We start from the raw sequence: 24597 nt of genomic DNA, 5'->3' as shown, positions 1-24597 counted from the left end.
TTGCCATGATCTGTTAATGCTAGCCCCGAAAGATGTAAAGGCAGATCATACCTTTCTGCTGGGAAATTGGAAACACTTGTGGTCCCAGATCTGCATTATATCATTTGAATCCTAGCAATAGTTCCAAATGCTAAGTGTTTTTGCCCATGGTAGAGATTTCCAGTTGTTCATCTGGAAACTAAAAAGATAGCTGGCAGGTCCCTTTACCTTCAGACATATGACAACACTGAATAACTCACTGGATTTGTGTAGAGCCAAGTGAAATAGTCAAAGACTGAGCATATGCATTGCATACCAAGGGTCTGGGATTGATCCCCAACACTGCATTGGTTCCCAAGAATTGCTGGGAGCCCAGAACTTAGCACTAGGTTGCATGGCCCCCAAAACAAAAAGAATGTGATGTTAAAGTAGAGTTAAGGATATGACTTGAGACAAGTATGGTCCAATCATTTGTGAAGCTTATAATGGCATTATATGGATTGAAGAGGCTCCTCTAAGAGAAGACATAAATAAGAAAAAGGAACATTTCCTTATTTGATGCTTGTGGTGACTGGAAGCAGTATTTCTTTATAACACTGAAAGAAAGAAAAATGTCCTTGAAGTTAGAGAAAATTTCTGTCTGTGTAGTGAAATATTTGGAATTACATAATATAAAAAGAATGACTATTGATACTTGTTACACTATGAGTAGATCTCGAAAATGTACTGAGAAGTTACAGAACAACCGGTGTTATGTGATCCCATGCACATTAACTGTATGAAACTGGGAAAATAATAGACATGGAGTAAAATAGTGGCAGTCTATAGGTGGGGAGGTTTGGAAGACATGACTAGCAACTGTCTGGGATTGGTGGTTTGTGGTATAATGAGATACTGTAAAATTGATGTCTGTCCAGCTTATATCTTTAAAACCATATGTTTGTACATTTTAGAAAGCTGAATATTATGGTATGTCACAGAAAAGCATTTTTTTTTTTTTTTTGCCAATCCTGGCATACTTGGGGGACCATATAGGTGCCAGGAATTGGCCCTGGTCAGGTGCATGCAAGGCAAGCACCTTATCCACCGTACTATCTGTCTGGTCCCCCAGCAAGCTCTTTTTGTGGAAAAATATAGAATTTAGAAATCCGTCTGGTGTTTTGTAGGGTTCTTGGGATGGTATTGGTCTCATTGTCTCTACCATTTCATTCTTGTTCAACATGGTTCCCAGTTCCTTGCATGGCTGCCAGTCTCAAATCCAAGGCTGCCTGGAAGGAAGCTCATTCCTTCTACCCTGCTGCAGTAGTTACGTTGAATTGAATTTGATCAGTAGAGGAGCATAGAGAGTGTATCTGTAAGCTCCCTGAAATTTGGGGTGACTTGGTACTTTGCAGGAGGCACCAGGTTCAAGGTTGGGAACCTGTGTTGTTCTGCCTGTCTCAGCAGGTCAGCTGGGGTACTTCCAGTCTACTCTACATACTATTGTAACTTCCCTCTCAGAAACCTCCAGTGACTTCTTACAGAATCATATTGAAACCAAACCTAGCATCGGGGTTTATTTAAATCAGGAGCACTTCCTTATTTAATATGTTTTTGTTTGGACATTTATGTCGAAGCACACTTGGGTAGCTTCTTGCACATTTGTGTGGAAGCACGCTAGAATCCTGCCATCATCTCACAGGTGGCTTGGATTGCTTTCTCAGTTACCTGATGTTTATGAACCGTAATGCTTCTCCTTTAAGATGAGGTTTATGCTGTCACCAACTTGAAAAGGAGAGTTTGAAAATTAGATGACACATGGGTCATGCTCTTCAGTTTACAGGTGCATAGTGTCTTCCCTCTCTTCCTTTTGCTCTATTGTATGCTACTTGGCCCTGCCATGAGCCATCTGACTCAGGTTTTACCAGGAACTGCCCTTCCCTTTATGTCACCCCGGTGGTAAATGACACACTACATTTATGCTCTCCTCATCTCCCGGGCCTTTTCATACCAGGTTTCTCATTTTTATCCTTGGTTTTCATAGCAGTCAAACCCAGGTATCCAATACTGTGTTTGTTCAATAAATTCTTACTAAGTACATGTAGTTGTTTTATTTCCTTTTCCTAACACTTTTTTTTTTTTGCTTTTGTAGAGGGTTGGGTGTTTGCCTTGCATGTGGCCGACCCAGGTTCAATTCCTCCATCCCTCTCAGAGAGCCTGGCATGTATACCTGTGGCATATATATATATCGAATATACCCGTGGCATATTCAGCACGCCAAAAACAGTAACGATAACTCTCCATTGGAGACATTACTGGTGCCCGCTCAATATGAGCAAATCAATGAACAACAGAACGACCGTGCTACAGTGCTTTGTATTTATTTGGTTGCTTCACACTATTAACTTTTTGTTTTCTTAAGTGACACACTGGTTTTGAGCAAATATGTTTGCTTCCTTGCAGTTTCTAAGCACAGTTTCATGCTGGGCATATAAGGAATTCATTCCAAGAGAGTTGGCCTACAAAGTTACTGCTTGTAACTTTTCAGTATGCACTGCATCTGGAGTGAAAGATAGGTATAGTGTTAGTTGAAATTCTTTGTCATTCACTGTAGTACCAAATGGAAGAGCATGTCTTTTCATTCTCCATGGTATGGATTGAAAAAAGAACTTCATTTTACCTACCCCTAATCACCCCCAGCCCACACCAACACCAAGACCATAGTACTACTTAGTGCCTGTTGTAAGAGGCTGCTTTCTGGGAAAAAAGAGTTATTCCTGTTGTGTCAGGAAGTGGTAATGAGCGTTTTATAGTGTTCCCTTTTTTGCTTTCTTGTCAGCTCTTCTCTCTCAAATTTGATCTTCTTTCCTAGTAAAATTAAAGTCCCGGGAGTCTCATGATTTTGAGCTAAGAGTTTGTTAAATTATATATGACACAATTTCTGGGAATATTCTGAATCTATTTGATTTAACAAATAAGTATTCTGTACTAGTAATTATTTTCAATATTGTGGTAAACAGGTTGTGGGCCTTTCCATATATTTTCTTACATTTACTCCAGGAGAAAGTGTATAAACAATTAAAATTATGTACAGATAAGGGCCTGAATACTCATCCTCCAAGAGAGTGAAAAACAATTTCAGAGGGAATGTGCAATGGGAACATTTAATTAATGTGTTACTGTCACTGTCTTGTCAGATACATTTTTTTTTTGGCTAGACATGAGAATTTTACTTGCTGTGCCCCTTGGCTAAATTTCAACTCTGTTTTGTTAATCAAGTTAGTACATGTAATCCCCCAGATTGGTAATTTAGAAAATGAAAACCTGTGTCTTTAAAAATAAATTTTGTGGGGACTGGAGTGATAGCTCAACGGGTAGGGCATTTGCCTTGCACACAGCTGACCCGGGTTCCAATCCCAGCATCCCATATGGTCGCCCCAGCACCACCGGGAGTAATTCCTGAGTGCAGAGCCAGGAGTAACCCCTGTGCATCGCTGGGTGTGACCCAAAAATCAAATAAATAAATAAGTAAATAAATAAATAATGTGATTATCTCTTACGATTTAGGTGGCTGCTTCACAAACAGCACAGTCCACCAGCATCTGATGAAATTACTGACGAAGCAAGTCAGCCATGTCTTATACTCCAGGAATTGGTGGCGACCCTGCCCAGCTGGCCCAGCGGATCTCTTCCAACATCCAGAAGATCACACAATGTTGTGAGTTGAGTTACCAATTGATTTTGCTACTAGTTTTCTGTCCATAGTTGAACCTCAATACAGGTTCACAAAAGACAAGAATTTTTATTGAAGGGAGAAGAAGCATTTTGTTAGGAAGAGATTTAAGGGCCCAGGGAGAAAGAACAAGAGTAAGGCGCTTGCCTTGCATGGGGCTGACTCTGTTTCCTGTCCTGCGTATCACATACGGTCCCATTGATTCCGTTAGTGCTGCTCAGGGTCACTCCTGAGCACGGAGCCGGAAATGGCTCTGAGTACCACTGGATGTGGCCCCCAAACAAAACTAAAAGGCAAAATAGATCAAGTTTCAAACAGATTAGAATTCTTCAGAATTCTAGAATATAAAAATTACATATGAATAGTTAACATGGAATTTTTTTGGTAGGATATCTGACACGTAATCTTTATCATTTCATTCATTAAATAAACATTTTTAAATTACATACTTTGAGATATTTGGTTTTAGATATCGATGAATCCTGCTGATAAAATCTTACAGGTTTAGAATTGAAGATCACTAACAAACACAGAAGGACATTTGTTTATTAAAAATGAAACCTGACTGGATATTATTTAGTTCAGTTTTGTAAGGGGAAAATACTTGGTACATTTATAAGAATCAGGGACAATCCTGTTTATTCTTTTTGAAGAAGATATGGAGGATAACTCAGGATTTCCTGCAAATTACCCATTGCTATTTTTGACAAAGGCAAAAAGGATACCAATAAACTAAGACAATGTGTATTTATTATACTTACAGAACATGTATATATGTGTGTGTATACAAATATGCAGTATATTTATATATATAAGAATGTAAAAAAATTACTGAAGCAGATTTTGAGCTTGTGGATTGCTTTGTTATTCCTTTGTCATAACCAATCACATATTTGGGTCACTCTGATTATCTTGCTGAACTATTGCAAGTATAATGTAATTTTATTTTTTTAACCTGGTTCGTTACAGCTATTTTCTTTACCAGAATATGTTATCACACTGCTGAAATAAAGGATGTTTTCAGATGACAAAACTGTGTTTTGTATTTAATCATTAACTTTCTAACAGTTATTTCTCTCCCTTGAATGGTTTAAATATTAGGACCAGGAAAATTTAAATCAAGGTGAAAGATTAAGATAGACAGGGAAGAGGTTTATTATAATCCAGAAATAAAGTCTGGAGATTATCAATCACTCATGAATCATATATGAATTTCTAATATTCTTTGTGTCCAGGGTAAAAACAAAAACATAGTAATCAACTTCCTTTTCTATTGAATGATGAATTTGCAGTGTCTTCTTCAAACTTCTTAGTGAATATGCTATAGGTTTTAATAACTCTTTATTGTACTGGCTCTTATATTAGGTTGTGATGGTATTAAAGTATAATTCAGAGGAGTTCTGAGACAATAAGTTCCAAAACTAATGGTCTACTAAACTCAGTATAATCACTGTGCAATGAAGACCCGGGTTAGATTTCTCCATCCCTCTCGGAAAGCCCGGCAAGCTACCAAGAGTATCCTACCCGTGGCCTATTCAGTATGCCAAAAACAGTAACAACAAGTCTCACAATGGAGACGTTACTGCTGCCCACTCGAGCAAATCGATGAGCAACAGGATGACAGTGACAGTGACAGTCTGTTTTGAAGGCAAAGAGAGTAAGATTAAAGGTGACTAAAATATTGATGTTCATAGCTATATAAAATAGCTCTTGTGTGATTCAAGGTAATTTTTTGTTTGTTTATTTTTTTAATTAGTGAGTCACCGTGAGGGTACAGTTACAGATTTACACATTTTCATGCTTGTGTTTCCCTCATACAATGTTCGAGAACCCATCCCTCCACCAGTGTACATTCTCCACCACCAATGAACCCAGTGTCCCTCCCACCCTCCAATCCCATTCCTCCCCCCGCCCCCACCCAGGGTAATTATTTTTTTAACTATTCTTGTAGTAGCAAGGAAGTGAGTACTATGGAATTCCCTTGTTATCCACATTAGGAACTTTAGTAATAGTTCATCAGAATTGTTCCACTTTGTCCCAGGACACCATCATTGGCTTCACCTATGGAGTCTGCTTACTGCTCTCTCTCTCTCTCTCTCTCTCTCTCTCTCTCTCTCTCTCTCTCTCTCTCTTCTCTCTCTCTCTCTCTCTCTCTCTCTCATTTTTCTCATTTAATTAAAATCACTTAGAAAAATAGTCAGGCTTGAATGACTTTTCTTGGAGGAAGGCTATGAACATTTCACACTTTTGTTGGCAATGCAGACTTCACCTTTTTTAAACAGTATAATATACTGGGAAAATTTTATACCAAACCCTCTGCTTCATAAAGAAAAAAAATTAACACTGCATTAACACTGCATAGAACTGTTAAATGTTCCCATACTATCCTGCACATACTCTTAAGAAAAGCGTACAGGCAGCCCCTCTGTACCTGATAAAGAGCAGCAGGCTGGAATTCGCTTGCTGCTAACAAGACTCGTACCAAGCATGCAGGGTCCTGATGCCTGTTTGTAGGGGCCAGTAGAGGATTCATGTGGGATTATGGGCACAAGACAAGTCAGGAGAGACCGAGACAGGAGAAGAAAAAGATGAGGTGAGGAGAGAGAGTGTAGTGGATAGGGTACTTACCTTGTACATGGCCAGCCTGAGTTTGATCCTCAGAACCCCATTTGGTCCCCTGAGCCCCACCAGGAGTAATTCCTAAGCACAGCCAGAAGTAAGCCTTGAACACCACTGCGTGTGGCCCAAAAACTAAACGAGGGGGGGAAGGGAGGGAGGGAGGGGGAGGGGACAGAGGAAGGAAGGAAGGAAGGAAGGAAGGAAGGAAGGAAGGAAGGAAGGAAGGAAGGAAGGAAGGAAGGAAGGAAGGAAGGAAGGAAGGAAAGGACGGAGGGAGGAAGGGAGGGAGGGAGGGAGGGAGGGAGGGAGGAAGGAAGGAAGGAAGGAAGGAAGGAAGGAAGGAAGGAAGGAAGGAAGGAAGGAAGGAAGGAAGGAAGGAAGGAAGGAAGGAAAGGACGGAGGGCGGGAGGAAGGGAGGGAGGGAGGGAGGAAGGAAGGAAGGAAGGAAGGAAGGAAGGAAGGAAGGAAGGAAGGAAGGAAGGAAGGAAGGAAGGAAGGAAGGAAGGAAGGAAGGGAGAAGAGAGAGGGGAGAGAGAGAGAGAGAGAGAGAGAGAGAGAGAGAGAGAGAGAGAGAGAGAGAGAGATTGTACATACAACTACACTGACACTGAGCAGGTTTCTCTTTTTTTATGGCTCCCTTGTTGCTGGTTAAAAATGTGTTGCCTCAGGCTGCTCATGTGACATTTATAGATTAAGATAATCAGGACCTTTATGCAAGATAAGTAACAAAGAGAAGAACAGGGCAGTGAGGCTCTGTTGGGAAAGCTGCATGGTGTCAGGAATTCTGAGAAGATGAGGAAAGACTGGTGCATTGAGGTTCTCAAGTCAGTAAACAATTACTGTTACAATTGCATAAAATGAAGATTGTATGTGGACTTGAACTAAAGGTAGACAATTTAAAACGCTATATACCTTTTAGAAAGAGATCAGTTAATCTAACCAGATGAGTGGTAAATATTGGGTTAGAGTTGTGTATTCCTGGCAGAGTTTGTCATTGAAGATGATAGACCGGTTCCTTGAACACCAGGGCAGTGATTCGTATGGGGCTCATCTTCTAGGCAAAGATTTTGAGCCCGTCTTTCCTTTTCCTTCTCAGTCTACTGAAGATGAAAATGATCGGGAGGATAGTTTTTCATATGGATTCACGTACAATTTTCTTAAGCTTACTTTGTCATATAAGTGTAGTATAGAAAATAGTCTACGGTCAGTGTTTTATACACAAAAGGTGTTGGTTATGATACCTGTAAGGTTTCTGGCAACAACAGGCCAAGTAAGCTAATTGGGAGTCAGAAGTTATAAGAGGATTGTCAATTGTGGGGCATTATAACCCCTTCATGTGTTGTTCGAGGGTCTTTGTACCTGGCAGTTTGGGGCAGTCTATGTGAAGCCAGGGTAGTGATGGGATACACCACTTGGCCTTGTGAGGAATCCTTAGAGGACTTGAACCAGGAGAAGGTATTATTATCACTTTCATAAATGTGAAGCACTGTGGTTTAAAACACTAGAAATAGAATAAACATGAAGGACTCCACAAATGAGCAGAAGCAGTAGGCCTTCATCTTGAAAAGATGCAGGAGTTGGAAAAGCCCAGGCTGTTCAGAGCTGGGGAGGTAGTACAGAAGGCTGGGGTGTATTTCTTGCATAGGCTCATCCTTGACTTTGATCCCTTGTACTACATCCCTCCTTCCCATGAGCACCAGGTGGACTTGGTGCCAGTCCCTAGTAACCAGCAGCACTACTGGATCCAGACAGCTGTATATTACCACCTGAGCACCTACTCTCTGGCAGGCACAGTGATGCCGTGTATCAGTAGGGATGGCTCCTCAACAGCAACAAAAAAGGTGGTTCTGGAGGAATTTGATTCTAGTCACTAAGTAACTACATACTTTTAGTCAAATATTTTTCAGGCTGTTTGTTAAGAGTATAAACTCATGAATAGTGGGTCAAACTAATTATTAAAAGCATTGATACTGTCTTTATCGATTGATTTAGTAATTTATTAGAGTACCTACCACTTGCTTAGTGACTATTTCAGACTTTATGAATCCAGCAGTAAACATAACCACCTGTTCTGCTGTAGTTACCGTGTCAGAGGAGAAAAAAAAGTGGTGCTTCAAAAAATTAAGCACAGAATTCCTATGAGGAGAATAAAATGAGAATATTGTGAGAGCACATGATGAGGCAGTTGCTGTGTTCATTTCCCAAAGGGGAGGAAACTGCTCCTGGATGGCCCTGGGCTAAGGAGGTGGTGGAGGCCCCAAGTGAACTGAAGGAGGCTTGCTGTTCAATCACCTAAAGTGGAATTTCCACGGGGCTGGTGATTAATTTTTTTTATCCCCTAAAAAAGGAGCAACAAACCAAATACATTTGGGAACCTCTGACTTGAATAATTTCCTGAGTAAGGGCGAGCAGGGTGAGAAAATACTGGAAAAGAGTATATAGATGGAGGCTACATTAACTATTTAAATAACAAATTCAATAAAAAGCTCCAACAACAGACTTTTAAGTAAGCTTGTTGAGAATCAGAAGTGGCAATAGATGAAATCAGGGAAGCCTGAGCAGATCTCCTGAACCTTAGAGATCTTTTGAGCCCGTGTGATTTCCTTCTAGAGACCAGGAAGTCAAGCGGATTTATACCTTGATAAGATTGCTCTGTCAGCAATTTCGGAACTAGCCTTTGGGAAATTGAAGAGGAACACAATGGCGATGCCAGGGTTCTAATGAGAGAGGCATTGACTTGTAATAGGCAGAGCAGGGCACCAAGATGGCTGTACTTTACAGACAAAGCCACCTGAACTTGCTGATGAACACGGGTAATGTAAGAAGAAAAGACTGATTAAGGATTATTTGCACTGAGCAGCCAGGTAGGTGGTAGGGCTACAGTTCAGGAGAAATGGGGAGAGTTTTGTTGTGAGCAAGTAAATTTTAATTTTTACATGTAAGTGAAGATAGCAAACATCTAATTGAGATACCTGAATTTGGAGTTCAGAGTACTTCTAGAGCAGAAATGATATTCCAACCATAGGTCTAAAAAAACTGCAGAGAAAAGAAAAGGCTAAATAATTAAAAAAAAAAACAACACCTACAAGTCATAGGGATGAAAGGCAACGCAACAAAGAAGAGGAGATAAAAAAATAAGAATACTAGGAATTTGTAGAAATGAAAAAGTGTTTCAGGAATAGGTGGGTAATGGGTGTCATTGAAAAGAATCATGTCATATTCCTTGTTATGAGCGTAGATGGACAAAGAGAAGGAGAAAGACCTATCCCTTCTTTTTAAAGAGACTTCCCAGATCCTACCCCTATGATTATGTTAGGAACTGGAAGCTATTTTTGGTCACATGGCTATACCTGTTATTAGACTAAAAATATCCTTTATCTGGATTGCTCACTAAAGTGAAACATTGATCCATTTTGAGATATAACTTTATAAGAATCAATGTTTCATAAGCAGCTAGCAGATTCTACCGTGAAAGTTGAAAGAGTGTCAGAGAAAGGGTTGCCTTTATCCACTACAAAAGGGACATTCTAAGGGAGAGTTTAATTGTGAAAGAAATGTGATTGAAGACAGAAAAGGGAATGATTGACTAATGTCTAGTCTAGCTTTTATCCATTGTGTAGATACACAGCAAGTATGGTCAGGACAGTACAGTTATTTATTTTTGTTGGAGGGCCCCATGTGCTGATGCTCGGGGATTACACTGGACTCTGTGCTTAGGGTCTCTGGATGATTCTCTGGGACAGCTTCTGGTGGTACTCAGGGGCCATTCGGTACTGGGGATTGAACCCAGGCCCTTCATATGCAAAGCGTGTGCTTAGTTCATTAAAATATTCCTTTGGTCCACCAGGTCTGTTTCAAATAAGAGATAGAGGCATGAGATAGGGAATGAGAGGTTGTTGGGAGTTCATGGAAAAAGAGAAAATGTCTGTTTGTACTTTTGAGTACAAAAATACAAGGAGGTGGTGGTAGCCTCCTTGGGGCAAAGACAGAAGGGTTGTGTGGCAGGTTGAACGCTCATTTGACATTGAGGGTCTGAATTTACTGAAATATACATTACTGTAATTTTTCAGCCTTAGGATTCACTGTCTAAATTATGTAGGTAGGATATGTTCACTTGTATCACTTGTCATCCCATTGATCTTCCATCCACTCGAGCAGGCGCCAGTAATGTCTCCATTCGTCCCTGTCGCATGCTAGTGTAGCCCAATGGTATCTGCTTACTCCAGGAACACGAAGAGCCTCAAACCGTTCATTCAGGGTTTTGATGAAGAAGTCTGGCCATCTCGTAGGTGGGCGGCCACGCGTCTTTTGACGTCTTGTGGAATCCAGTTAGTAACAGCTGTAGTCCAGCTATCGTCTAAATCGCATTACATGACCGGCCCATCTGATTTTTGATGACTTGGCAAATGTGACAGCGTCCCTGATTCTTGATCATCGACGAAGGTCGAAACTCCAGATTCCTTCTCTCACTTGAGTGAAACATGATACTCCAAGCACAGCCCTTTCATTCCTTCTTTGGGAGACCAGAATAGCATTCTCATCCTGTTTGCATAGGGTCCAGGTCTCTGAGGCTTATGTTAGTGCAGGAACAACGGTGGAGTCGAAAAGATGTGCCTGGAGCCGGAGGTTCTTCGTCCTCTTAACCACTTCTTCAACTGTTTGGTGTTATTCGAACGATGTCATGAGCGAAGCGGAGGTGGTGTAGGTGCCGACCATCTATCTTCACTCCCATTCCTTCCCATTCCAGTCGTTGCATGATATTCTTGAGGGTGGCACTGAAGAGTTTTGGTGAAATGGTATCACCCTGCTGAACCTCTCTCTTTATGTCGATGATCACTTCCTTATAGAATGTGAGTGAGATCTACATGAGATCCTGGTGGTGAATCCGTAATACAGCTCGCAGAGGATCCTGATGTACTGAGTTTGAACGCCCTGTTTGGCTAGGGCTTTGATGACCACTTCAGTCTCAACAGAATCAAAGGCCTTCTTTAAATTGATGAATGTAGGATAAGTTATGGTTATAAAATTCTCAGCTAGCACCCCATGCAAGTTACTGTTCAGGTGGAAGTGAAAGACAGAAGTGTCAAATTTCAGTTCACTTTTTCCCCATCTGGTAATGCTAATAATACCTAACATGGCTGAATAAAATGGTGCTTCATACCACATTTAGGTACTTTTTTCATATACTAAATTTGCATTATTTGAATTTGAGTCAGTACAAATGAGCTGTTTGTATAGGTAACAATCTAGAGAAACAATGATTGAAAGTAAGCAATTCCATTGTAGATAGAATATGTATTTGATCAACTGCAGCTAAAGAGTACCCAAGTATTGCATTGGGAAAAATTGTTTTCATAATAGTCTTGAGATCAATGAAAACTTGTAAACGTATTTCATTCTGTGGCTTAGTTCAGTGGTTTTCAACTGCTGGTCTACAGAACGCCGCTAGGCCAAGTCACGAAAAGGTTGAAAACCACTGACTTTTGTTTTTTATACAAAAACAAAAAGAAGGAAATAGCTTCTTATTTCCTTATGGGCTTGGGGCATATTTCTGGCTCTGTGCTGAGCAGTGATCCCTGGGGTTGCTCCAAAGACCAGAGTCAGCCACATTCCAGGCAAGCAACTTAGCTCCTGTACTACCTTTCTGGTCCCTTGTATTTAAAATTTCTTAATAGTAGAAACAAGGTGGAATTTTATGAGAAATTTCTCTTTGAAGTATTTAAAATAACTAAGAAGGTTTTTATATGCTCTGAGAGAAAGTTTTTGTTGATTCTATAACAGAGGGAGTTAAGGAGAGTGTTCCTCTAGTGTCCCATCTTTGGCCAGGTGACTGGTGCCAATGAGGCATCAAGATTTTCTCAGCACAGTTTTATAGGTTGTCGTTCTTAGTAGACCTGAGTTGGTGCAATTAAAATAATTTGGCTCAGTTCTCAAAGATCATCATGCATCATAGAAATGCTCAGTTTTGCTTCTCAAGTTTGGGATTGACACGTCCAAAAGTAACATTTTGTCAGCAGGAAATGAGATTTGCACCTGTTGGTACATTTTTACCTGTTTGTATTTGCTTTGAGACATTGCTGCCTGCATAAGGGTAAGCAAGCCATTGAGGGTTGAAATGTCTGAGCCTTTTATATAAATTAAATCAGACTGTAATATTTTACCAGGGCCATTCATTGTTGTGCATACACAAAAAATATAGAGAATTTTTTTTTTCAGGAGAAACAGAACACACTAAAAGAGCTTATGTCTTTGAAATAAGTAAAAAAAAATTATTGAAATCTATCACAATTATTTCTTCTAACTTTTTATATGTATGTAGAGAGAGAGGAATACATAAATTATTAATGTGCTCAGTACATCTGTCTGTTTGATTATCATTCATGTCAGGAAATAGAGCGTCACAACTCCTGGTAGTCCTTCTGCTTATACCCCTCCAGGTTCTCCAAAAAATACCCAGTGTCCTGATACATAACATCATCTATTAATATTCCTGTTTTTAAATGCTAGTAAAATCAATATGTTTTATGTTGAATTTTTTTTCTTTCCTATCTGCACAGTTCAACCATGTTGTTGCTGTAGCTCTAGGTAATTTGCTTTATTAGTATAGGTATTCCATATTCAAACACGTCATAATGTATTTTACTATGAATTAGTATCTGTAGCATTTTTTTTTTTGTATTAGAAACAGTACTTCTCTGAACATTCTCGTACATTCTTTTACTTCATGTAGGTTGGGTTGTTGGGTTTTAGGGTATGTCTGTGTAGAGATTAGCTGAGCGGTAGCACTGTAGCACTGTCATCCCGTTATTCATTGTTAGTTATGTAAAATAATTCAATCTTGGTTTTTCTTCCTACCAGCCAGAGTTCATTTAGCTTTAAATTCTTGCCAACATGTGGAATTTAATCTATAAATTTTTACCTATGTTAACCATGTTGTTATCTCATTGTGATTTATATTGCAAGTCAAATACAGAGCTAAAGTCAGGTTTTTCAAAATGTTGCTGAGTTAGGAAAATTAATGAGGCAGCAGGAAAAATGTCTAATTAGGCATGTCATATGGTATGTGTATGTGTACATTTTCTGAAATCAAATCAAAAAGCTGTGTGATCTTGAGTAAGCAGTTCATTTTCAGGTCACACTTTTCTTCTATAGACAAACTTGTGGGCCATATTATAATCTTTTCCAACTTGAATTGACCAAAGTTTTAAAGATTTTTGAAAGCTCTTTTAATACACAGAGGACTATTCTCTTGGTTATTAAGGGGCCAGTTATCCTTAAATGGATCCATATCAGATGCTTTTACAACCCTATAAAAGAAGTGTTTTATACTTTTTTTATACAAGTGCTTTATACAAGACAAGCTAGATTATACTAAGCTATAGCTGTTATGTCTGTATTAATGTAGAAAAGTTGTACACATAAGAAACTGGTGTGACTAAATTATGAATTGACTGAAACTGTTGAACAGAAATGATAATAGCTGACCTTGAAACATGTTGGATAAAGCATTCCCATCTATACATATAGTGTTTTAATGATCATTTCTGGCACTTGAATATTTTTTTAAAATAAGTAATCTGAAAGAGGGAGATAGTGATTATAATCTAACCTTTGAAAATTGAACAAAATAAATCCATTTATAACATCTAATACACTCATCAGAATTTGTAAATGTATATATTTCCTGATAAAAATATGCTTCACATACCATGTGTAACCCTATATGTATTTTCCGCAATGCTGGAAAGGTTAAAAAAAACCTTTTAGGGAAACAGAAAATCTATGAATTTCTGTTGAATCTTCATTGTTTATTTTACATCATTTGTCTCATATTAAAGCTTTTAATCCAACACAGACTCCAAAGTTAGAGTTGAAAAAAAAATTTTTTTAATTTTTTATTTTTTTAAATTTTTATCAAATCACCATGTGGAAAGTTGCAAAGTTTTCAGGTTTATGTCTCCGTTATACAATATTCAAACATCCATCCCTTCACCAGTGCCCATATTCCACCACCAAAAACCCCAGTATACCCCCCGCCCGCAACTGTATAACGATGAATTTCACTTCATCTTCTCTTTACCTTGATTATGTTCCATATTTCAACATGAAACTCACTATTGTTGTTGGAGTTTCCCCCCAAGAAAGACAGCCCTACTACCACGGAAGCATTTGATAATCAGTTTTCCATTAAAAGATTGTATGTTTTCAGTTTTTAGAAAAGGTTGCGAGGCCGCATTAGGGGACGCGCGGTTTGGAGCTGTCCCAGTCCCGAATCCCGGAGCTGTGTTAGTTGCTGCTCAGAGTTGAAAAAAATTTTTGAGTTGTAATTTGCTTCTCATACTACACTTGATCTTAGCCAAAAGGCCGAGAAACAAAGTGGACACACAGCCTCTTATAGTCTAGCCCACTGATGTGCCCAAAGCAGCACACATGTGTTTTGTTTTAACACACTTGCTTGTATTCTCTGATATACATTCTCCGTCCCTCTCACAGAGCCCAGCAAGCTACCGAGAGTATCCTGCCCGCATGGAAGAGCCTGGCAAGCTCCCCATGGCGTATTTGATATGCCAAAAACAGTAATAGTAACAGTCTGATTCCCCTGACCCTGAAAGATCCTCCAGTCATTGGGAAATATGAGTAAGAAGAGGCTGCTAAAATCTCAGGTCTGGGACATGTTACTGGTGCCCGCTTGAGCAAATCAATGAACAATGGGATGACAGTGATACAGTGAATTTGCTTCTCATATGCTTGTATTTGTTATTTATTCAGAAAGAGTCTTAGGACTTGAGATAATGTAAAAGGTTTACATAGAAGTGGAAGAACCCTTTACTTTTCAGAAAAGTAATGTTCTTTTAATTGGAGTGTAATGACGGCATACTTGTTTTTGCATTTTAACACATGACTGCACAAAAGAGAAGCAAACATTAGCTTATTTTTTATACCAGGGCCAGCTTCTTTTTTCTCTAGAGTTCCAATCCTGCAAGCTAATGAATTAGCTAAAACTGTATTTTTGTTCAGAAATTGGAGATGTTTCTTTTGGGGTAAGGGATCTGTTGGTGGCTATTGGTGGATGAGAATGCCATTTCTCACGTTGACTACATTTGCCTAAGGTGTTGCCTTAGAAAAGAGATGAATCTAGAAATTAATGTTTTTATTCAAGTATTTCAACAAAGAAGCAACATTTTCTTCTCTCCTTTGAATTGTCCTGCTTGCTAATGTGAGTGCTGGCTATGATTAAATGTGAATGCACTTTTTTGGAGGGGTTGTTTATGAATTAAGACCTTAAGATATGACTCGGTGGTGCTTCAGGGAATTTTAATAGTTACAGCTCTTGTATTTGAACCATCAGTGTATTTGCCTCCGCTTTAAACATTAATTTCCTTACCCTTCGCTCCAACTCCAAACCCAATCTAGTACGATTCAGTCTGTTTAATTCTACCTCCCAGATTTGTCCATTTTCTCCATCTCTCTCATCACCATCCAGGCACTAGTTGGCACTGTTTCTTTCTTCTTTGATGGCTGCAGCCTCCCACTAGTTCTCTAGTGCTTTCTTTCCTCTCTCTCTCCAATCTGTTCTTCACATGGTAACAAAGGTGAACCTTTAAAACTATAAATCAGACTTCGTCATCCTATAGCTCTAAAGTCTATAATGATTTGCTGTGGCACTCGTGATCGAATGGAAACCCCTAGCATGCCCCCTAACATTCCTTTGGGATCCGAGTTTTGACCTGGCTCGTCATGTTCACCCCCACCCCCCTCGCAGCTGTAATACTCTGGCCACATTGGCCTTCTTTCTTGCTGCTTGAACAATACAGCTCATTCTTACCATGGGGGCTTTGCCTTTGCTCATCTGCTTCAGGCGTCTTCATGTTATTTGCTCTTTTGGTGTCCAGGTCTCCACCCATGAGCAACTTCCTGCCTCCAATCATTCTTCCTGACATTCATCACTTTTGTTTCTATAATCCTTTTCCGTCACACACCAAACTGTATGATTGTTTTCTAATTATCTGTGTTCTCTACTGAAAATTATCTCCCTGGGAGAAAGAGCTTAATATGTCTTGGTCATAACTCTAAATTTGTATTATAAGAACAGTGCCTAGTAATGAAGTGGCCATAAATAAAATGCAAGCAAATGACATTCACTAGGTTACTGAGCATATCTAAATTATGTTTGCATATATTCAGAAGTTAAGGCGTTAGCAAGTAGAAGCCACTGGATACTTGTTTTATTTGTCTTTCATTTGACCAAATGATAGCATTTTCTTCTCTTTGGTAATATGATGCAAACTTGTGGCTGTATTTTGGACTTTCAATCCTTATGTATTTTTTTTAAAATACCAGTATCTTTCTTGACCAGATACACACACACACACACACACACACACACACACACACACATACTTATATATGTAATATGTATACCAAGAGGTCTGTAATCTCTTCTAAGGGGATCACATTGTTATGCATAATTGTATTTCTTGAGGACTTTATAATACAAGAGGCTTGTAAAGATTTGTTGTTTGAATAAACATAGAACTGAAAATTTCGTAAATCAGAATGCTGTGATTTCAAGATGTGACCCCAGAAGAAAGGAAGATAGGAAGGTCTCAGACAGATACCCTGGCTGCAAAGTGAAATTATTTTAATAAAGAGAAATAAGGCAATCTTGTAGGAAAAGTACATGACCTTCCTGTGAACTTTGTTCTTGGAGGAACAGTTATTGAATGTCAATGATGGTAAGAGAGAGGAATGATAAAGAAAAAGAAATCATTGTGATATTTTTGAAAATACGGGTTACCCTTTACCTCAAGAGGAGCTAGAATTGCTGCTGTAAATAGTTGAAGGATAGTCAAAGATAGGTCTTCTTTCTTTGCTTTCTTTTGTATGATATTAAGGAATTCAATAATGATCAGCAGAAGGAAATTATAGCAAGTATGAGTGGTCCTTCCTGTATGGTTTTGTGAGGGAACCATGGATTGGTTATCCTTTCATGGAGTTGTTTGAGCTTCGTTGAACATACTTCACAGATACATTAGTTTATTCATTAGTACTTCTTTCCTTCATAGTGCATTCACATAAGCACTGTGAATGTCCCTGTTCAGGACTGAGTTGTATTCCCCAGTCTTGTACACATGGATGTGTTCAGCCTTCAGTGTGACTGTGTGGGCAGATCCTCAAATGCTGCTAGTTTCACTCGGTGTTGTTTTATGTAATGCTAATGAGGAGGGAATAGTTTCCCTCCCATATTTCATGTGGCATTTGTATATGTCTGTGTGGGTTTTCTCCTGGGCCTTGGGTTTGTTCCCATAGCCAAAGATGGGTGCACATTCAATTCAGTGATCTGTCAGAATTGTTTCAGTCAGAGTGAGAGGGGTGTGGGTGGGTGCACCTGGATGAGAGTGACCTGCCCACCGTTGGCTCTGGCTTTGCACCCTGAGCTCCAAGGAGACAGGCTCCAGGCCTCCTACCATCCTGAGCTAGATAACCACATTGTAACATGAATGAGTATATAGATGGCTCTTTGACATTGAAAACACTTTTACATCTTTGTTTAGATGTTTTTGTGACCAAGCATAAGTCAACTCCAGACTTTTAGTCATGTTTCTGTCAATTGGCTGATGGTAAAATTGGTTTGGTATAGATTGTTTTTTCTTAAAAATCACAGTTTTCAAGAACCTTTAGGGAGCTCCTAGTGAGGATGTAATATACTTTTTTGTTGTTGCTTGTTTTTCTTCTGATTTACACTTGACTTTGGGGAGCTATAAACTGTTTCATAGTGTTAGCTCTCCTTTATTGAACTCTCTGTATATCTAGTATAAGTAAACAAAGCTCACAGTTCATGCGATCATTCTCTCTCTATTTCACTGTTGAGGCAGTTATAGCTTGGAGAGTTTAAGATACATTTTCAGACCAGCATATAGAAAGGAGGGTTTGTGTGGTCAGGTTTATAGTAAAGCTGTCTGGCTTCCTGGATGCTTGTGTTTTGTTGTTAAACTCTTCTACTTCTTCCTCAATATAGTTTGGGTGCAACTATATCAGAATTTTCAAATAACCTGTGTGGGGGTGGCAGTTATTAGATGCTTTTCTTTTCAACAGTTGGCTATTATGAGTGACTTATTTGGGGCTGAGCAATAGAGAAGTTTTATACTAAAAGGAAGATATCTGTTCTCTTCTCAGTTATTTGGAGACAGTTCATTGAGGGCGTTCTGTGTGACCCTTAGGGCAACGTCCAAGCAGCACGGACACTCCCAGTGGTCTGACAGTATTCTCCTTGTTCCCCAGTGAACTTTGACAGGTTGTAAGAATACATAGCCTACAGGGGCCGGAACCATAGCACAGCGGATAGGGCATTTGCCTTGCACCCGGCCGACCCGGGTTCGATCCCTGGCATCCCATATGGTCCCCCAAGCACTGCCAGGAGTAATTCCTGAGTGCAAAGCCAGGAGTAACCCCTGAGCATCGCTGGGTGTGACCCAAAAAGCAAAAAAAAAAAAAAAAAAGAATACATAGCCTACAATGCCAACTGCTGCCCAACCATTTCAGGGTAAATAATCTTTGTTCTGAAGTCTTTTTCTTAAGTCTTCCACTAGATGGCAGCAGACCTGAGTCAAACAGAGTGGCTCTTCCTGCTTGAGACAGAACTGTTTTGATTTTGGGGAAATAATAATGTACCCTTTTTTTGGATGTGTACGAACTAGTGTTCTCTTCATGTTGTGAAAGATGTAGCAAATCTTTGCAAGTAGTATTGGTGCACAGAATCTAAAATTATAGGTAATGCAGAAACAAAATGTTTGTTGTATTCTTGTTGAGGAACATCTTAAGGGACATTTTCTTCTGGAAACTGTTTATAGTCCTGAAAAGAATATATCACTTCATTTAAAAATTGAATATGAACATTATAAAAAGTTATACCACCTCAGGCTAGATAATGGAATGATACCTAACTTGGGAAAACTAGCTTGGAATGATTGTCAATTTTTCAAGATGACTTTCCTTCTTGTCACATACCTAAAAATCTCTTAATTGTCTCCCACACTCTAAGTTGAAATATGTTTAAACTTTTTGCCACTTCCATTTTTAAACTTTAAAACCCCTTGAACCACATTTTTCCTTATCTTCCAGAAGTATTAGGCAATCGTGAAGAAAAAAAAAAAAGGAAAAGAAAAAGGTATAGTGCACTTACCTTGTATGCAGCCAACATGGATTCAGGCACTTGTACCTCATCTGATCCCCTGAGCCTGCCAGGAATGATTGCTGGCACAGAGCCAGGAGTAAACCCTGAGTATAACCAGCTGTGGACCCCCAAGTCCCCCTGCCTCCCCCTGCCCCATGGGAAGTAATGAAATAATAGCACTGTTGTCCTGTTGTTCATTGATTTGCTCGAGCGGGCCCAGTAATGTCTCCATTGTGAGACTTTGTGTTACTTTTTGGCATATCAAATACGTCACGGGTAGCTTGCCAGGCTCTGCCATGTGGGCGGGATACTCTCGGTAGTTTGCCGGGCTCTCTGAGAGGGATGGAAGAATGGAACCTTTGTCGGCCGCTTTAAGGCAAACACCGTACCCTCTGTGCTATCCTCCAGTCCATCCCTGAGCAGAGCCAGGAATAATCCCTGAGCACAACCAGGTGTGGCCTAAAATTAAATTAAATTTAAAAAAGAGCCACCTATCCCTGGTTCAAATAATGCTCTCCGAGGGACAGGAGCACAGTGCGGCCATGTAGTAACCGCACCCCGGACCCTTGGCGGATGCCGTCGGGTGCCACTGTACGCGCCCGCGCCACTGCTGCAGTTGGCACACCGGACTCTGTTCTACATCAAGGAATCCTGGGCCGTGGGCCCGAAAATTTAAAAAATTAATGAAATAATAGCAAGGGAAAAAGAGACAGCAAGTATTCTAAAATAAATGTTCATCAGATACAATGATAAAATAACTGTCATTTCTCAGTTGATGTGAGAAGAGCAGCTATTGAACATACACCACCACCACCACCAGTGAGCAGATAGTATGTTCTTCCGGAAAATTGTACAAATTCAACTTAGGTACATTTTGCATATTCAGTGGGAAATTTTGCAGCCTGTTAAATATGGTTCCAGAGATAGATTTCATAATGTTATGAGTACTGAGTACATGACAGTAACATGCTGAGTTTGTGAAGATAAAGTTTTAGTAGTTTTTACTAACTTAGGACAGAGATCAGTCAGTTTTTTCTATAATGGGTCAAACAGTAACTATTTTAATCATTGCAAACTACATATGATTCTTGATTATCTTTATTGTGTTTCTTTGTTTACCTTCTGTAACAGCCCTCCAACCCTCCAGACACACACACACACACACACTCAATCACCGCCACCACCACCACACAAAGAGGCCATCATTTTTGCTGACTTTGTGCTAAGAGGGTGATGCTGGTCAACTATAAACCAGTGTCTCTGGAAACTTGCAGTAATGCCTAAAGGAAGGATCAGAGTTGATTCATTTCTCATCCAGCTTTAGCTAGGTCAAAAGGAAGGTGCTTGTGGCACACTGGCAGTCATAAACCCACAATTATTGCTTAAAATATCTACTTAAAATACCCAAACATCTCAGTAACAGACCTTTAAACTACTCCTCAAATTATCCCACATTTTGGGGAGAACTGAGATCTTCCAAAGGGGAGTTGGGAGGCACAGGGGTCCTGGCCCAAGGAGGCAGTGTTGCTCTTGCCCCTCGGAGCCAGGGGTTGTCCGGACCACCCTGTGATGTTCAGAGCCTCCAGGACTGTGCCTGATGGTTGTTGGGGAGGACCATGTGGTGCTGGCGATCTAACCTGGGTGGACATGCAGAGCTGCACCTTAAACCTTGTGCTCTCCCTGACCCCGCATTCCGATTTTTTTCCCTTCATAAAAGTAATTTATTAAGATTTTTTTTTAATAGGAAAGAGCCCTCTGGAGATGAGATGAATGCCTTCCTCTATCCTATTCTGTAGAGACCTGTGCTACATTTTTTTTTCTTATTAACATTAAAAAAATAAAAGCTTTCAGTTCTTACAAGGCTGTCTAAGAAAGTCTGTTGAGGACAAGAAGGGAAATATATAAGTAATTGTGATTTTTAGAACAGCAAGCAAAACTTCTTTACACAACAAATGAAAAACCTACTGTAAAAAAATTCAGACACTATTCTTTTGAAACCGTTTAAATGCTGAACAGTTGCTGTATTCTGTATGATTCCTCTCTATTTCTCTGGTTCTATGAAATATTTTTCAGCCTTCACTTGAAATCTCTGTTCATTACATCATCCGTAGTGAACAAAAGAGTTCCTGTATTTTGGAATGTAGTCATTCTCATGATCCTATAAATTAACCTCATTTTAAATAGAAAGAATGGGTGGGTTAGGTCATTTTTGTTGAGTTCTTGTAAGTACTTTATTTTGAGATGCTCTTTACTTAGTTCTTTACATGGATTGGCAGTTCACTCCTTCTTGGCATTTTATTTGTGCATGTATATTCACAAAGTTGTAGGAACTTGTGTGTGTGCCCTTGTGTGTGTGTCTGTGTGTGTGTTTTAATTGCAGTCATCATTGGTCTTCTGAATTATGATTTTACCATAAATTTTAAACCTCTGCCTTTTAATTTCAAATATTTCCAACCTACAAATAAGTAAAGTGTATTTATAACTATGTTATATGTGCTTTATGTGAATTTGCCAATTATTGACACTTTTTGTTTTATCACTCTCTTTCCAAGTTTAAATTCAAGTTTCTCCAATTACTTCCACAGTCTTTTAAAAAATTCTATTATATTTTAATTCAGAGTCCAGTCAAAAATTCTGCATGGCCTTTTGTGGTTTCATTACTCTGGGTGTTCTAGTATCCTAGTTCCTTAGTTAAAATATCTCGACCTGAGCAGGTATGGTATTTGCTTTACACTCAGCTGACCCCCAGTTGGATCACCAGTACCCAGATGGTCCCCTGAGCCTGCCAGGAGTGATCCCTGAGTGCAGAGCCAGTACGCCCTGAGCACTGAAGGATGTGGTATAAAAAAAAAAAAAAAAAAAAAAAAACAAGGAAAGAAAAGTGAAAAAATATCTCCAAAGCCTTCATCTTTACGTCCCCCCTCCATGTAACAGTGACTTTAAAAAAAACAACAACAACATACATTTGTGGGTCTTGAGCGATAGCACAGCGGGGAGGGTGTTTGCCTTGCATGCGGCCAACCCGGGTTCGATTCCCAGCATCCCATATGGTCCCCAGAGCACCGCCAGGAGTAATTCCTGAGTGCATGAGTAGGAGTAACCCCTGTGCATTGTTGGGTGTGACCCAAAAAGTAAAAAACAAACAAACAAACAAAAAACCATACATTTGTTCACTTGTTTTATTTTTTATTTTATTTTTTTTGTTTTTGATACACTTTATTTTCCAACCTAAAACATGCTCTCTAAACTATGCATATTCATTGACAACCATCGAGATGTAGATTCTATAATAGAAAATTCTATTCACAATTGTATAAATATACACACTACATTTTCCTTTTTGAGGGAGAAAATATTTTAAAACTTAACATTAAAAACATAACTTTAAAAATGAATGTCATTTCCCTTTTCTTTCATCTAAGTAAGCAGATTTAATTTTTTAATGCTAACATTATCAAATTTTTGCAGTACTAATAATGTTAGTAGAAAAAGAGTTGGAACACCCAAATTTCTTGATGAAAACTAGTGTAAACACATTTCTGGGGTCTGGAAGGTATAAGTCTCCATGAATGCATCTTGTTTCTAGGTGACTTCTACTTAAAAATAATACTGAAATTAAGATGTAAAAGCCTGATGGGGCTGGAGCGATAGCACAGAGGGTAGGGCGTTTGCCTTGCACGCTGCCGACCCGGGTTCGATTCCCAGCATCCCATATGGTCTCCTGAGCACCACCAGGAGTAATTCCTGAGTGTTCATTTGTTTTATAGATTGTGACATAATCTGAATTGTTCTGATTTCTTTCTCACAGATTCAGATTAAAAATTTTTGAAAGAAAAATTCCAGGTTATGAGGTGCCATTCTTAGGGCATTATGACAGCAGCTTCATAATACAATTTGTTCTTTAGGGGTGCTAAATTTGATCACTTGTTTTAAACAACGGATTTTTCTACAGCAAATTAATTCATAAATCATACCTCTGTGTGTTGGTACCTTAAGGTTATGTGATCATTCTTTGATTTTAGTTTCTGATAATCCTTACATAACTAAGTTATTACATATATTCAAAAATGATTTTTCTCATTCTATTATTCTACTTTATTAAATTATAACCTAGTTACTTCATGTTTCATCAAATTATTTTTAACGATCATTCTTACAATTTTTATGCCAGCAGAGTTGAATGAAAACCGACTTACCATTGTATTAATTGTTATGATGTGATAGGAAAGAAGGTATTTTTTAATCATAGCTGCAGGTTTTACTCATGAACTGCATTTATGCAGTTTTACTCATTTTACTTCCCATGTAATTTCCTTTTGAAAATGAATTCATTGACACTAGATTTAAATAATCTTTTTCTTTTTCTTCAAGTTCTTTTAACCTCTTTTTATAAATGCTAGGGGTTTTTTTTGACCTTAACATGTGTAACATTCATTTACTTGTTATTATAGCTGTGGAAATACAGAGGGCTTTGAATCAACTTGGAACACCTCAAGACTCACCTGAATTAAGGCAACAGCTGTAAGTATTTCTTTTAAAAGGAAGGGAGGAAAAGAGAGGGAGTGCAGGCTATTATTATGTTTCTTTGATAATGTATAGAATTTTATTTACTCGAGAAACAATGGTAGTCTTTTTTTCCCTCCTTTATTAGAATCACAGTTTCATGTAGATAATTTCTGTCAGTCAAGGTAGACGGCTTTATTTTGTTTATTTGAAAAATGGGCTTACTTTTCAAGGTAGTATTTTTTTTTAGTTGCATTTCTTATGTTTTCTAAATAGGATTGTATTTTTAATGATTTTTGAAAAGTAGTACTTTCTTTGTGGCTTGCTTATCATTGCTAAAAATCTCTACAACATCCAAGTTCTATATGGTTTATATCCAGTATATATCTAATATCTCAAATGCCATGCATCCATCCTTAGTTTTCTAAAAGCATTAAACTGTATTCTGAAGAAAAAGTTATAATGAAATTATTAAATAATACATTTTAAGTAATGTTAATTAAAAAACAGTAATATTTTGTGGCGTAACAGACTTTACAAAGTATTTTTATACATTTTGTCATCTAAGCTTACAAAATTGGAGTGAGATAAATTGTACATCAAAAGAACT

The 24597-nt window shown here is 38.8% G+C and overlaps 1 protein-coding gene and 1 pseudogene across 3 annotated transcripts in view; one reads left to right on the top strand and one right to left on the bottom strand.

The window, feature by feature from the left end:
* STX7 (syntaxin 7) overlaps positions 1-24597 on the top strand; it is a 45911-nt gene that overhangs the window by 5310 nt on the left and 16004 nt on the right. For all 3 annotated transcript variants that reach the window (XM_055135388.1, XM_004609035.2, XM_055135387.1), the window contains exons 2-3: positions 3526-3676; positions 23936-24005. In XM_055135388.1, coding sequence (XP_054991363.1) covers positions 3592-3676; positions 23936-24005 — 155 coding nt within the window. In that variant the 5' untranslated portion in view covers positions 3526-3591. The remainder of the gene's footprint in view (positions 1-3525; positions 3677-23935; positions 24006-24597) is intronic.
* Positions 14596-14686, bottom strand: LOC129404467 (U2 spliceosomal RNA; annotated as a pseudogene).

The sequence above is a fragment of the Sorex araneus genome, chromosome 4, assembly GCF_027595985.1.
Source record: "Sorex araneus isolate mSorAra2 chromosome 4, mSorAra2.pri, whole genome shotgun sequence".
In the NCBI taxonomy this organism is placed as follows: Eukaryota; Metazoa; Chordata; class Mammalia; order Eulipotyphla; family Soricidae; genus Sorex; species Sorex araneus.
The sequence above is the reverse complement of the archived record's forward strand: the minus strand, read 5'-3'. Positions and strand labels throughout refer to the sequence as shown.